Source organism: Lithobates pipiens, unplaced genomic scaffold (assembly GCF_037356315.1).
Source record: "Lithobates pipiens isolate NorthernLeopardFrog02 unplaced genomic scaffold, aLitPip1_a1.2 Scaffold_18, whole genome shotgun sequence".
NCBI classification, from domain to species: Eukaryota; Metazoa; Chordata; class Amphibia; order Anura; family Ranidae; genus Lithobates; species Lithobates pipiens.
The window spans coordinates 568,011,059-568,025,499 of NW_027507758.1; the positions used below are offsets into that span (position 1 = coordinate 568,011,059).

The 14,441-nt window shown below is 38.4% G+C and overlaps 1 protein-coding gene across 6 annotated transcripts in view; it reads left to right on the plus strand.

Moving 5' to 3' along the window:
• Positions 1–14,441, plus strand: part of TFAP2B (transcription factor AP-2 beta) — a 76,539-nt gene that overhangs the window by 49,980 nt on the left and 12,118 nt on the right. For 3 of the 6 annotated variants that reach the window (XM_077489012.1, XM_077489013.1, XM_077489014.1), the window contains exons 4-6: positions 3,564–3,783; positions 4,424–4,483; positions 5,229–5,347. In XM_077489012.1, coding sequence (XP_077345138.1) covers positions 3,564–3,783; positions 4,424–4,483; positions 5,229–5,347 — 399 coding nt within the window. The remainder of the gene's footprint in view (positions 1–3,563; positions 3,784–4,423; positions 4,484–5,228; positions 5,348–14,441) is intronic. The other 3 variants (XM_077489015.1, XM_077489016.1, XM_077489017.1) reach the window with 1 other exon arrangement.

Genomic DNA, 14,441 nt, shown 5'->3' on the forward strand with positions numbered 1-14,441 from the left:
TGATTTATGTAACATTATCATTTCCTGGAGGGCTATACACAGTCATACAGAGTGATATTGAAAATCTTGATACACACAACTTTTTCAAAGACAAGGATATATTATAATAAATAAATAAATAAATACATTTTTTAAATAATAATAATAATAATAATAACAATGGCATACTAAGACAAGCACAACAATTCAATAAACATGTTTCCACAGACAAGATTACATTATAATAAATAAATATTAATATATATATATTTTTTTATAATAATACTAATAATAAATAAAAATGGCAAACTAAAACAATTATATGCATTAAAAACTTGTTTCAAAAGAAAAGAATATATCATAATAAACAATAATATATTTTACATACTAATAATAAGGCCTCATGCACACTGGACGTTAAAATAACACTATAAAAATAGCAGTAGCTTTGCAGTGAGTTTTCAACATTTTTCAATGTTTTTGCAATATAGTTTTTTAGCGTTTATTCGCTTTTTTTTGCGTTTTTTTTCTCCAATGGATCAAAAGCGTGAAAAAACACTGTTTTTGAGCGTTTATCAGAATTTTTTGATATTAGAGAATTTTTACAGCTTTACAAAACTTCTCTCGGAACCCACTAGTTTTGGGTTTTTTTTACAGCCAAAAAAACGCCCCAGACAAAAACAGTTGATAACAGCCTATGCATGCATGGACACATAGGATAACATGATGGGGAGTTTATTGACTGTAGAAAAAAACATCTGAAGCCAAAAACAGCAGCTGTAATAACGTCCAAAAACATCCAGTGTGCATGAGGCCTAATGATAATCTAAAAATGGCATATGAAAACGCTGTAGCATTAAATTCACACAACATTTTCAAAAACAAGAATATATTACAGTAAAGAAATAATAACTACATACTAAATCATGATAATAATATTAATAATAATAATATATAATATATATATATATATAGGGAAAATGTTTTCACTTTGAATATATGTGAGGGAAATGAAAAAAATAAAATAAATATAATAATAATAATTATTATTATTATTATTATATATTCTAGTATATATCTTTGTTTCTCTTTTTTTTCCCTCACATATATTCAAACTGAACACATCTTCTCTTTTTTTCTAGAATTCACTTTGCAAAGTGAACAGCCTCTACTCCTTAAGTAAATAGACCCCATTTGGAGAGACATCCCCCTATATACAATTGAGCAATAGGAAGCACAGTGGGGGGTTATCTACTAAAAGAGTATAGAGTCTGTTCACCAAAGTGAGTGTTCACTTAAAATAATTGTTGGTATTTAATCTGAATCTGTGTTCATTATCAATATGCCAGTAATGTGTAGGGAAACAAAAACTAAAAAATACATTTAGTTGGAGGATTGAAGTGAACGCCACTTCATCTTCATGGACATTCCTACCTTATTAAAGTAAATCAATTTTATTGTTTCAGTAAATTGACCCCAATGTGTCCTCTTCTTCTTAAAGATTGTCACTTTGGCAATCCATAGCTACGAAATTATAGATCCCTTCTTTGGTGATTGCAACAGCCTCCCTTCTGAGTTTGTACAGCCAGAAGCGGCAGTTATTGTGATGTCACAAAAGGAACCGATTTACCTGCTAGATGCTGTTGTGAGCTTGTCCAGCCAGAGAGGAGAACGCAGACTTTATGGAGGATTCATAAATCTATAATAAAAGTAAAACACGGTCATGTTACCTTTATATTATAGAAATTCCCATTCCTTAGATGACATAAATAATTGTTATAACCCGCTCTAGTATTTTTTTAATCTATTCGCTATCAGAGTTAATAAAAAAAGACCAGAATTCCCAGAGTACCTTGCGGGACGCATTCTTCTCTTCTCTGCCTGGATGTTCTCCTGGTCAGGGACCTGTATGAGAACACATGGAGGCTCAATCATCACAGTTTATTACTAGCCAAGATAATATTATACATTAAATAAGAGATGAGAACGATTTTATCTAACATTATTTTAACATGTCTTCAATGTTTATTTTACTCCTTTCATTTACTTGCATAAGAATATTATTCATGATGGAATTATCTAATATTGTCTAATATCTCTGTTTCCTATTATCTTATATCTCTATCTATCTATCTATCTATCTATCTATCTATCTATCTATCTATCTATCTATCTATCTATCTATCTATCTATCTATCAATTGTTTGCCTTTTACATTGTGAACCTGTCTATCAATCTTCAATCTATTGCTCTCCTTTGTATATCTACCTTTAACCGTCTCCATTCATCTAACTCTCTATCCCCTTTTTAAATATTTAATCTATGTATGTATCTATCTATCATTTTTTTCCCCTTTTACATTGTAATCCTAATTATCAATCTTCAATCTTTTGTTCTCCTTCTATCCATTTATCTATCTCTTTATCTATCTATCTAGCTATCTATCTTTTCCTTTTTTCCATTGTGTATATTATTTACCCATCTCTATCGATTTATGATAAATAGTGCACCTTCTATCTATCTATCTTTTGCTTTTTTCTATTGTGTTTATTATTTACCTCTATCTATCTATCTATCTATCTATCTATCTATCTATCTATCTATCTATCTATATATCTCTTAGCTCTTTGTTTATCTACCTCTAACCATCTCCATTCATCTAACTCTCTATCGCCTTTTAAAATATTTAATCTATCTATCTATCTATCTATCTATCTATCTATCTATCTATCTATCTATCTATCTATTTTTTGCCTTTTACATTGTGTACCCGTCTCTATCAATCTTCAATCAATAGCTCACCTTCTATCTATCTATCTATCTATCTATCTATCTATCTATCTATCTATCTATCTTTTTTTTGCCTTTTACATTGTGAACCGGTCTCTATCAGTCTTCAATCTATTGCTCTAATTCTATCTCTCTATCTATCTATTGCGTATATTATTTACCTATCTCTATCCATTTATGATCAATAGCTCATCTTCTATCTATCTATCTATCTATCTATCTATCTATCTATCTATCTATCTATCTATCTATCTATCTCTTAGCTCTTTGTTTATCTACCTCTAACCGTCTCCATTCATCTAATTCTCTTTGGCTTTTTAAAATATTTAATCTATCTATCTATCTATCTATCTATCTATCTATCTATCTATCTATCTATCAATTGTTTGCCTTTTACTTTGTGTACCCGTCTCTATCAATCTTCAATCAATAGCTCACCTTCTATCTATCTATCTATCTATCTATCTATCTATCTATCTATCTATCTATCTATCTATCTATCTATCTATCTATCTATCTATCTATCTATCAATTTATCTATCTATCTATCTATCTATCTATCTATCTATCTATCTATCTATCTATCTATATTTTGCCTTTTTCTATTGTGTTTATTATTTACCCATATCTATCTATCTTTCTATCTATCTATCTTATCTATTTATTTATCTATTTCAATGTATCTCTTTCTTCTATCTATTATATGTAGGAATGATGTTCTAACATACATATGAAGCCTATGTGGTGTATTGCAGCATGTTATTGAGCCTGTGTGTCCCCCTGTGTCTCCGCAGTCCCTGTGCCCCCTAAGTCTGTCACCTCGCTGATGATGAACAAGGATGGCTTCCTGGGAGGGGTGACGGTGAACGCCGGGGAAGTGTTCTGCTCGGTGCCGGGCCGCCTGTCCTTGCTCAGCTCTACGTCCAAATACAAAGTGACAGTGGGGGAGGTGCAGCGTCGCCTGTCCCCTCCGGAGTGTCTGAACGCCTCTCTGCTGGGAGGGGTGCTGAGGAGGTGAGTCTGGGGGGGCTGAGGGAGGAGAGGGTTAATGCCACTCACCTTCACATTGGGAACATTGTAGCTGTGACCTACATGGGGAATCCAGCACACATCCAGTACATAGGAAGAGGTCGGTTATGTCACCTGCCGGCAAAATCTTAGGCTCACCATACACATTGTTAAAATGTTCTGACCAATTCTAGAATTCTAGCCATCCCCCTACCATTTCCTTTGCTTCTCATTGATTTTCTGATTGCAGATGAAAGCATTCAAATGTGGGTAGGGTTGTCCCGTTTTTGATAGGGTTGTCCCCTTTTTGGTAGGGTTGTCACTTTTTTGGTAGGGTTGTCCCCTTTTTGGTAGGGTTGTCCCCTTTTTGGTAGGGTTGTCATCTGGGACTTTTCGCTAGTATTACCAATAGGAAAGAGTTGATAGGGTTAATTTACTAACGGAGTAGAGACCTTTGACTTAGCATATTGAATGTTCGCTGAGCTTAGTAAATAAGGTGAAGCTTTAACCTTGCACGTGATTGGGTACCCAAAGACAACACAGGTTCACCACATGTAGTAAGCTCAGTAAATGTTCACTTTTCTAAGCGAATAGGCTCTACGGCTTTAGTAAATCAGCCCAAATAAGTCCGGTGTTTGTCTTTCAGAAAAGGTGGGAACTTTCAAAAGGGGTGTATGGAACAATCGATTGATTCTGAAATGATCAGGTAGGTGAATTTACCATTTGTGCTCCAGTGAACAATCGTTTCAGACTTCCAATCAATCAATCAATTACCACATTTGGGTCAAATGGTCTACCGTATATAAAAAAAATTAGTGTATGGCCAGCGCTAGCTACATGTCCAGTCTATGTACTGATGCATGATCATACAGGCAAGACAAGCAATGGGTCTTATATCACAGGAAGGTGGGCTGGTGGGTTATTTTAGCTGCTGGTGATGAAATATCAATTTTGGAAGAAGTTGAAATTCTGCTCCATCATGGTTCCTTGTAGGAATGCATGGGGGTTATGTGCCCATTTCAGCTTTAAAGCAGAAGTCCCAGTGTGCCCATGCAGGCTCTGTCTATAATGCTTAACTATTTTTTCTGTACCGTGATTATAGAATTAAAAGTACCCAAAGATGCCATCACAGGGGGGCATTAGGAGGCAATCAATAATATGCCTTCCAATGTCCTTGGTATAGCAGCTCTTATATAGCATACCCTCCCATTAAATTTACAATCGCACCCCTCTGATCAGTGTCTGATGCCATGTCACACAACCTAAATCTGACTGGCTAGACATGACGGGAGTAGATCCACAGTTGCGAATATTCACATCTATGTCATATCTTGTACTGAATCATGTACTGAATTTTAAGGTATTATTACATTATTTTCTTGTGCAAGTTACATGTGACCTGTTGCTTTCACAGATAATCCTAAATGTCATTTCATTGTGTTCCATTACAGAGCGAAATCGAAAAACGGTGGAAGATCTTTGAGGGAGAGATTGGAAAAGATTGGTTTGAATTTACCAGCTGGAAGACGCAAAGCTGCCAATGTCACTTTATTGACCTCCCTGGTGGAAGGTAAGGACACATCCAATGGCCTCCCTGCCAGGATTTAAAGTACTGTGATAATTGCTTGTATTTTTTTCACAGGGCCAACAATTTACTTAGCACTTTACATATATATTGTACATTCACACCAGTCCCTGACCTCAAGGAGCTTACAAACTAAGCCCCTTACCTCCCATTCATACATACACATAGCAGGGCCAATTTAGGCAGGAGCAAAAAAAACTACCAGCATGTCTATGGAGTGAGGAAATCAAAGTACCCAGAGGAGACCCAATGCGGGCACAGGGAGAACATGCAACTCCACATAGGTAGTGTGGTGGTTGGGATTCGAACCAACAACCCTAGTGCTGGCAACAGAATTGCTAACCACTAAGCCTATTTAAAGACAATTTTTTAATTTGAATAGAGTAAGGAAAAAAATTATAACCTCTGTCAAGTTTTTTTGTCTAGATCCCATTGAGTCATTTCCCTCACCCTCTTGTTTCTGAGACATGACAGGAAACGAGAGGAAAATTCTTCAGAATAGGCGGACATCCTCTTGGCACCGGTAAACGTTTCTCTATTGGAAATGTTCCCTTCTAAGTAAGAATATCAGAGATTGTAGACCCAGTGAACATCCAGTTGCCTTGTGTAAATTTCCCCCCATTTGAGACAACTGGACAATTTTTTATTGGGGTTTTAATTTGCAATGCTCTGGAAAAGTTGTGTTTATAGGATTTTGTATATGGAGTTTTCTATGTATTCAATTCATATTTTATTGGTTGAACCAGATGCATGTGTGTCTTTTTTTTCAACTTATGTATGTAATTATGTAACTATTACTGTGCCAATGATAATTGTAAGGTTTTGGATTCTCCCTCACTTTTAGTCTCAGGGACAATGATCAAAATGAAAAATAGAGAGAATAATTGCCCCAGTGGGACAACACTCAGCAATGAAAACATGACAGAGGTTCTAACTTTTCCCTATATCATCCAAAATTAAAAGAAACATATTTTGGTTTTTAAAAACCAACTCAACTCAATAGTGATATTTTAGATTGAATCTCTTCATATATCTCTTAAGCAGGGGTCTCCATACCGTGGCCTGTGGGCCAGGTGTGGTCCTTTATCTGGCCCTTTGGGCACAATTTTTTAACTGATACCTAAGATGGGGCACTATTCATTACACTGACACCAGAGATGGGGAACTAATTCTCACCAATTATCAGGCACTGTTTCTCTCACTGACACCAATGATGTAATTTTTTTACTCCCACTAACCACCAAGCCTATGGCATTGTTTACTCCCACTGATGTCAGGGAATTTTTCTATTCCCACTGGCCACAGTATGGCCCCCTCCTAAAGTTTCAAGGGCAGTAAACTGGCCATTTGTTTCAAAGGTTTGGAGACCCCTGCCCTTGAGGACTCTTATGGAGAGAATCCTTCAACAGAATTCCCAATCCTGTACAACTACTCTAACCACAGCAAAGCCATGTAATGACATTGCTCTTCTACAATATATACTGCATAATAAATAATTGGGAAATCCAACTGTGAGAGTGGGCACGCATGTTATGGTTTTGTTAGAGTTGATGGAGACACTATTCTTGGGAATCCTTACGACATTTTGTGGGTTATTTGACCCACCTAAAGTGTAAATAGTCAAAATATAAATGAAACCTTGATATGTACTCAGGGAGAAGAACCTACTAACTCAGTACTTCAGCTTTTTCTCCCCACTTACTGGGTGGTTGGGGTGCCACATTTCTGATACTCATCCATCCAGAGGATCCAGCATTGTCCAGCTGTAATCCTCTTATATTCCACCACCTCTCTGTTCTGCCCTGCCATGGTCTTGTATGACACCATTGGGATGCCCGCTAGCTCTTCTTGGTTCAGCCAGGGTGCCTCCTAATGATGCGGCACTAGGCCCACCCCTCCTCCTTTGTGAATGAAGCAATATATGCCTTCAGGCATATGTGATGTGCATGTCCCAGGAGGCAAAGGGGGGAACCATGTAAGTCATTTGCTTATACGAGTGAAATGCAAGGGGGTGGTGTCTCACTTTATTATTTAAAAAAAAAACTGCGAGGAAGAGGGAAGTCTCCCCTGAGGATGAAGATCCACTTTAACCTCTTGGTGCTGGTGCCTCCTGGCCTTTTAAGAGGTTTATGATGCTGGGAGGCTCGGCTCGGCTTAAGATCACATGATCGCAGTGATTGGCTGTCATGACGGTCACGTGGTCCAAAAACTTCCAATCGCAACAAGCAATCGGGAGCTTTCAGTCAGTCTACATTAACTGTGCTGGGAGCGAACAGCATGTGCGCTCTCAGCACAAGTGCATAGGCAGCAATTAATGCAAATCTGCGGCCCTTCAGCGCTAAGGAGTTAAACTGAGGCGTTAAAAAATAAAGCTAATCAAGGTCCCTTTTTGTTGGCAAAAGAACGGGTCTAGGAGAAATAAAAGGAGATTTTGTAATTCTCTGGAGCCATTTAAAGCCCTTTTAAAAACCACCAAAAAACACCATAATTTCACTTTCTGCATTGACCCCAATGCATATTGCCAAAACTAAGAAATTTCACCAAAATCACATTTTTTAGCACTATGGCCCAAAAAAACTCCCCAGTTCACTCATTTATAAAGGTCCCCGTTCAAATCCTAATTTACCTTGGATGTTTTAATACGATTGGTGATGCAGAAAGGCAAAAAGTGAGGAAATTACATACCACAGATCCCAGGAAGTACATTTCTAATAATGACCCTGTTAAATGGTCTGTGAAAATCGCTCCACACTTTATGGCAGAGAAAGCAGATTAAATCTGAACTCTAGGCACACAGCCAAATTCATACAGTAGATGAAACACATATGTTGGAGCTGATGTACCTGCCAAGGGATTTGTGACTCTGCTCATCCTTTCCTGAGGTTTTGCACAGCTCTGTCACACAGCCCTGTCTGGCAGGTGATGGGACCTGATCTTTTCTGCTACAGTTTCTCTTTCACTTTCACTTTCACTTATGGGTCTTTATGGGTCTTGTCCTCACCCTCATTCAATCTGTGACTGGAAAGTAAAAGTTGAGACACAACAACAGAATGATGAGCTTACCACCTCTGCTCTCTCCACCTATTGCCATTCTTCTTGTCCTGAAGCATAACTGAAGGGCTATTTTTACTTTACCCCTTTCTGAGCTCTGCTGTACAGGGGATTGCAAGGGATTGATACCAAGTTAAAGAGGAAGTAAACCCTGATGGGTTTTATTTCCTCTTTTGTTCCTTGCAAAGTAAAAGCATAATGGGCTAGTATGCATTGCATACTAGCCCATTATGTGCCACTTACCTGCAAATGAAGCCTGCGATGTCCTCTCTGGTGGCCGCATCCATCTTCACCCATCTTCTATCCGGGGCCGTGGACTCTGGCTCTGTGACTGGTTGGAGTCGCATGACATCTTGCACATGCGCACTGGAGCCGACGGTCACGGTGCGGACCCTGTAGAAAAGGGACAATCTTGCCCTTTCTTCATTGCACATACGCCGATAAAGTCGGCACAAGCGTATATGGCAAATATCTCCTAAGCTGTGCAGGTTTAGAAGATATTTCCAGTACCTACAGGTAAGCCTTATTATAGGCTTACCGGTAGGTAAAAGTGGTATGTAAGGGTTTACAACCACTTTAAATTCCAGCACTTACACTGCCTTCATTTCAAAAGTAACATTTTTATGATGTGTTAACTAATACAGAGGTGCATTATCGGTTTATTTTATCTGTCTGGACTTCAGCTATAAACTAAATTCTTAGCATGCCTGCACTTGGGTATCTTACAAGATTTACCTTTGCAGAGGGGCCCCCAGGACCCCCAGAGTTAAATGCTTGTTTAGCCCAGGGGTACATCCATAGGGTGTATTACCTACCCTATCCCTCACTTTGGCAGCCTTCAGCCATCTCTTCAAGTTCCAGGTTGTGAGTGGCCCCGCAGTGTCATGACCATTAGTCATTAGTCATGTCAGTGTCATGACTTACAGTGCATGACCATTAACTCTGCATTGTGCATGGAGAAAGGGTGCATGCAACTATGGCCTAAAGTGCTTTAGGGTTCATTCACACTTGCCGTGGAGGGGCAATTTTACCTCCTCCCCCAGCCACAACCCCTTTTAGCTGCAGAGGCTGGAATTGTACACATTCTGTGGCCATAATGCTTTTCTTTGCAGCTGTAGCAGGAATTATAACCTCCAAAAGTTAACGAGGCCGCTCTGTAAGCTTCCTTCAACCACATGCACTGCATGTGCAGGTGGTGAGGAAGAAATGCAAAGCCTCCTCACGTCTTGTCAAATGCTAAAATTAAATATGGGGTGATTTCGCACAATAAAAATCACAAAATCTGAGTGAAACAAACAAAATTTTTCCTAGTGACTAAATAAATTAATTAAATAATGTAGTTTCAAACTGATAACGTAAATAAAGTGTCACAGTGCAAATAACAATGCATAAAGTGACGTAGTGCTGATGAAGGTCTAACCATAAAGTGACCCAAGCATAAAGTGACAAAAAATAAATAAATGGCAAATGCTGTCTGAAGAACCCGAACTCCGGAGAGAAACCAAAGCTTGTGTGAATGAGCCCTAAGTAAGGACGAGGCATTGGGCCAGTCACACAACTGGAGGGACCTTATAAGTAAAAGCTCAATATATCTACACTCCTAGGCCTATCAGTGCCCATTAGTGATGCATATCAATGCAGCCTCATCAATGGCTCCTCATCAGTGCTCACCAGTGCCATCTCATCAGTGCCCATCAGTGCAGCCTATCATTGTACATCAGTGTTGCCTATCAGTGTCCATCAGTGCTGCCTATCATTGTACATCAGTGTTGCCTATCAGTGCCCATCAGTGCTGCCTATCGGTGCCCATCAGTGCCGACTCATCAGTGCGGTGAAGGAGAAAAAAAGGACCTGTTGGCAACATTTTATAACAGAAACTGAGAAAAACTTTTTTTGTTTTCAAAATTTTTGGTCTTTTTTCATTTGTTTAAAAAAAGAAAAAAAAAAGAAAAAGAAAACCCAGTGGATGAATAAATACCATCAAAAGAAAGCTCTATTTAAAATGATAAAAAATTCCATATGGGTACAGTAGTGCATGACTGCGCAATTGTCATTCAAAGAGCGACAGCGCTAAAAGCTGAAAACTGGCCTGGGCAGGAAAGGGGTGAAAGTGCCCCGTAGGCAAGTGGTTAAATGAACATCAAGCCCTTGAGGTGCGGGAATCCACCCACCCTTGCAGTGGCATTGGAATTGTAGTGCTATTCCCAGTTCAAGCGGAATTATATTATGTGAATGGAGGAATTGTCAGAGAGCCTATAGGACAGTGATGGCGAACCTTGGCACTCCAGATGTTTTGGAACTACATTTCCCATGATGCTCAGGCACTCTGCAGTGTAGTTGAGCATCATGGGAAATGTAGTTCCAAAACATCTGGAGTGCCAAGGTTCGCCATCACCGCTATAGGAGAATAACCCCAAATTCATAGCCAAATGGGGGGGCTTGGAAAGACTTCACCATCTCAGATATCTTGAGACAGTACCTGTGGCCTAGTTTCTCACCAAATACGAATATAGGGAACTGTGAAGGAAGGGTCCCCGGCTCTCTCTTTTTTTTTTTTTTTCTTTTTTCTTTTCTCTGCTTTTTTAATTTTTTTTATTTCTCTTCTTTCTATTTTCTCTTCTTTTTTTTTCCTTTGCTATTTATTTTAATGATTGAAGTCTATGCATGAATAAAAGAATTGAACGACAAACCGGCTCACATTGAGTTGTTTTGTTGAAGCCAAATGAGAATTCGTGATGTTAGATTTTCATATGACTAATGCCCTGTACACACAGACGGAATTTGCGACGAAAAATGTGCGATTCGGATGATTTTGTCAGAAAATCCACCATGTGTGTGCTCCGTCTGACTTTTTCCGTCGGAAGTTCCGACGCACAAAGTTTGAGAATTTTCCGACAACAAAATCCGATTGGACTTTTTACGATCGTGTGTAGAGAATTCCGACAGACAAAGTGCCACACATGCTCAGAATAAATTATGAGACGAAAGCTATTGGCTAGTGGCTACTGACCTCTTTATAGTCCCGTCGTACGCGTTTTACGTCACCTCTTTGTCCGACCGCGTGTATGCAACACAAGTTTCGGCCCAAATTCGTTGGAAAAAATCCAAGGGATTTTGTTGTCGGAATGTCCGACCGTGTGAGTATCATAAAAAATAGCTCAATAAAGCCCTGGAAAAAAAAAAACAACTCTCTATACCGAATTAAAAAAAAGTTGTCTGGCGCTCCATGTTCACAGTTTTATCTGATATGCTCCACTTGCGGCCACACACACAACATGAGGATTTCTTTCTTCCCCTAGATTGATATCAGCCACTCTAAACTACGTGTAACCAGACACTCCCTACAGGAATAATTACGGCTGGGCTAAATAGGAAATATAGATGTCGTTAGAGTACAGGGACAATTTATACTAATCATCATCCACTTACAGTATGTTCAATGATAATCCGGCAGCCTGACGTGTGCTAATGCGAGGTAAATGCCTGTAATTACCAGTCATCTGTCTGTCTCTTGTGACTGGCAAGGACTATTATAATTATTGGTTCATACGTTCATATTTAGCAAAGACAGAACCCATAATATAAACATTAACTGGCCCAGGCTGGTGGAAGAGATGATAATCTTTAGGAGGTGTCTATGAATCACGTCACTCAAAAGAGTTTACATAGGGTAACCATTACCCAACTAAACCAAAAGGCAATGAGGGATGATTTACTAAAGAAGCAAAGTGTCCACTTGGAAAATTGAATTTTTGCTTAGTTTAAATAATACAATAAAGCAAACTTCATTTTGAATACCCAAGCATGTGGCAGGGTTTACAAACAACAGGATTTTTGCTTTGCACGTGATTGAATGACTGACGTGAAATCAAATTCATATATTTCCTAACAGGGATAAATCAAATTGTGAGTTTTCATTGTCCTGAAATCTCAAAAGCAGGATTTTTTTTCAAAATGTAGCCATTTTGGTAAAATATAATTGCAAAACTGAAATTTACTTTTCAGTGGTTTTTTTTTCAAGCGTGCAATGAGCTTTAAACAACTTATGAGGGTTACAGAAGCCATCTTGAACATGTTCTTGTGCCATAAAAGGCCCCTCAAGAGCCTCATTATTTTATTTTTTTTCACAAAAAAGCAAAAAATTTAATGTATGTATATATATATATATATATATATATATATATATATATATATATATATATATAAATACAATGAACACCTAAATTAAATAAAACACATCACTCTAAAAGAATCTACAAAAACATACTTTCCTAATAAAGAAAAAAAAAAAGCTGATTTTTTTTTTCTTTATTTGACCAAATCTCAGCAGTTCAGTGGCTAAAAATAAGATTTTCAATTTAGTTAATTTCTCAGTTTTCACCTGATCTACACCACTCATCCGTATTTACTAAGCTAAGTGGATGGCTACTACTTTGTTATTAACCACTTGCTTACTGGGTACCTAAACCCCCCTCCTGCCCAGACCAATTTTCAGCTTTTAGCTGAACTGAAACAAACTGAATTGTCTTTGAATGACAATTGCGCGGTCATACAACACTGTACCCAAAATAATTTTTTAGCATTTTTTTCCCACAAATAGAGCTTTCTTTTGGGGGTATTTGATCACCTCTGGGTTTTTTATTCTTTGTTAAAAAAAATTAAAAAAGACCAATAAAAAAAATATACAAAACTGTTTTGTATTTTGTTAATACATTTTGCAAACAGGTATTTTTTTCTCCTTCATTAATGTATGCTGATGAGGCTACACAGATGGGCACTGATAAGGCGGCACTGATGGGCACTAATAGGCAGCACCGGTGGGCACTAATATGTGGCATTGGTGGGTACTGATGGGTAGCACTGATTGGTGGCAGTGATGGGCACTGATCGACACTGGTAGGTGACACTGATATGCAGCACTGCTAGGTTGCACTGATGAGACACTGATTGGCACCACTGGTGGGCATTGATAGGTGGCACTTGTGGGCACTGATAGGTGGCACTGATTGCTGGCACTTAAGTAATGTGGACACTGTGGGCACTGATTGGTGGGCACCGATTTTTTACACTGATTTGTGGCACTTGCAGGCGATACCGGTGGGCTTATAACATGCTGCTCCTCTTCGGGACCGATGTCCCTGCAAACTGAAGCCAGTGATTGGCTTTTTTTTCTTCTTATGCTGATAGCGTGAGAAAAAAACAAAAAAAAAGATTACCGATCCTCTGTTTTCATCACGTGATCAGCTGTCATTGGATGACAGCTGATCATGTGGTAAGGGGTCGGGATCGACCCCTTACTCGGATCTGTGATCACCCAGGTCTCACTGACTCGGGTGATTACAGTGTGCACCGCGAACCCCCTTCAAGGGGCTATGGCAAGGCTGCAAAGAGGGGAACGTCAATAGACATACTCCCGGCAAAGCAGATCCGCACTGCAGCCGTCATTCGGCTATAGCGTGGATCTGAAGGAGTTAAATCAACCACAATCTGTCCCAAATTGAGCCATGATCGTCATATAATTTTTAAAATCATACTAAAGTTGATGGGTATAATGTTTTAAGGTTATATGTTTTACTCTTTCTGTAATAAAATTATATTATATTATGCTTTGTATAATTATTATTAATATTTTTTTCATTTGAGTTTAAATGTGGTTGGATTTTGCACAATAGCTGTTACGGAGTAGGAAATCTCTATGCTGTTTAGTGCTAATTGAGTTCAGGTGTTTCCAGTGAAGGGTACTGTTAATACTGCAGCATAAAAAGGACATTATTTATTTAATTTATTACAGGTACTTAGTGTATATAGTGCCATCAATTTATGCAGTGCTTTACATATTTTTCTTATATATTCACATTGGTCCCTGCCCTCAAGGAGTTTACAATATAAAATCCCTAACTCACATTCTTACATACACATGCTAGGGCCAATTTGAAAGGGGGCCAATTAACCTACCAGCATGTCTTTGGACTGTGGGAGGAAACCGGGGTAGGCGGAGGAAACCCTCGCAGACACATAGAGAACATGC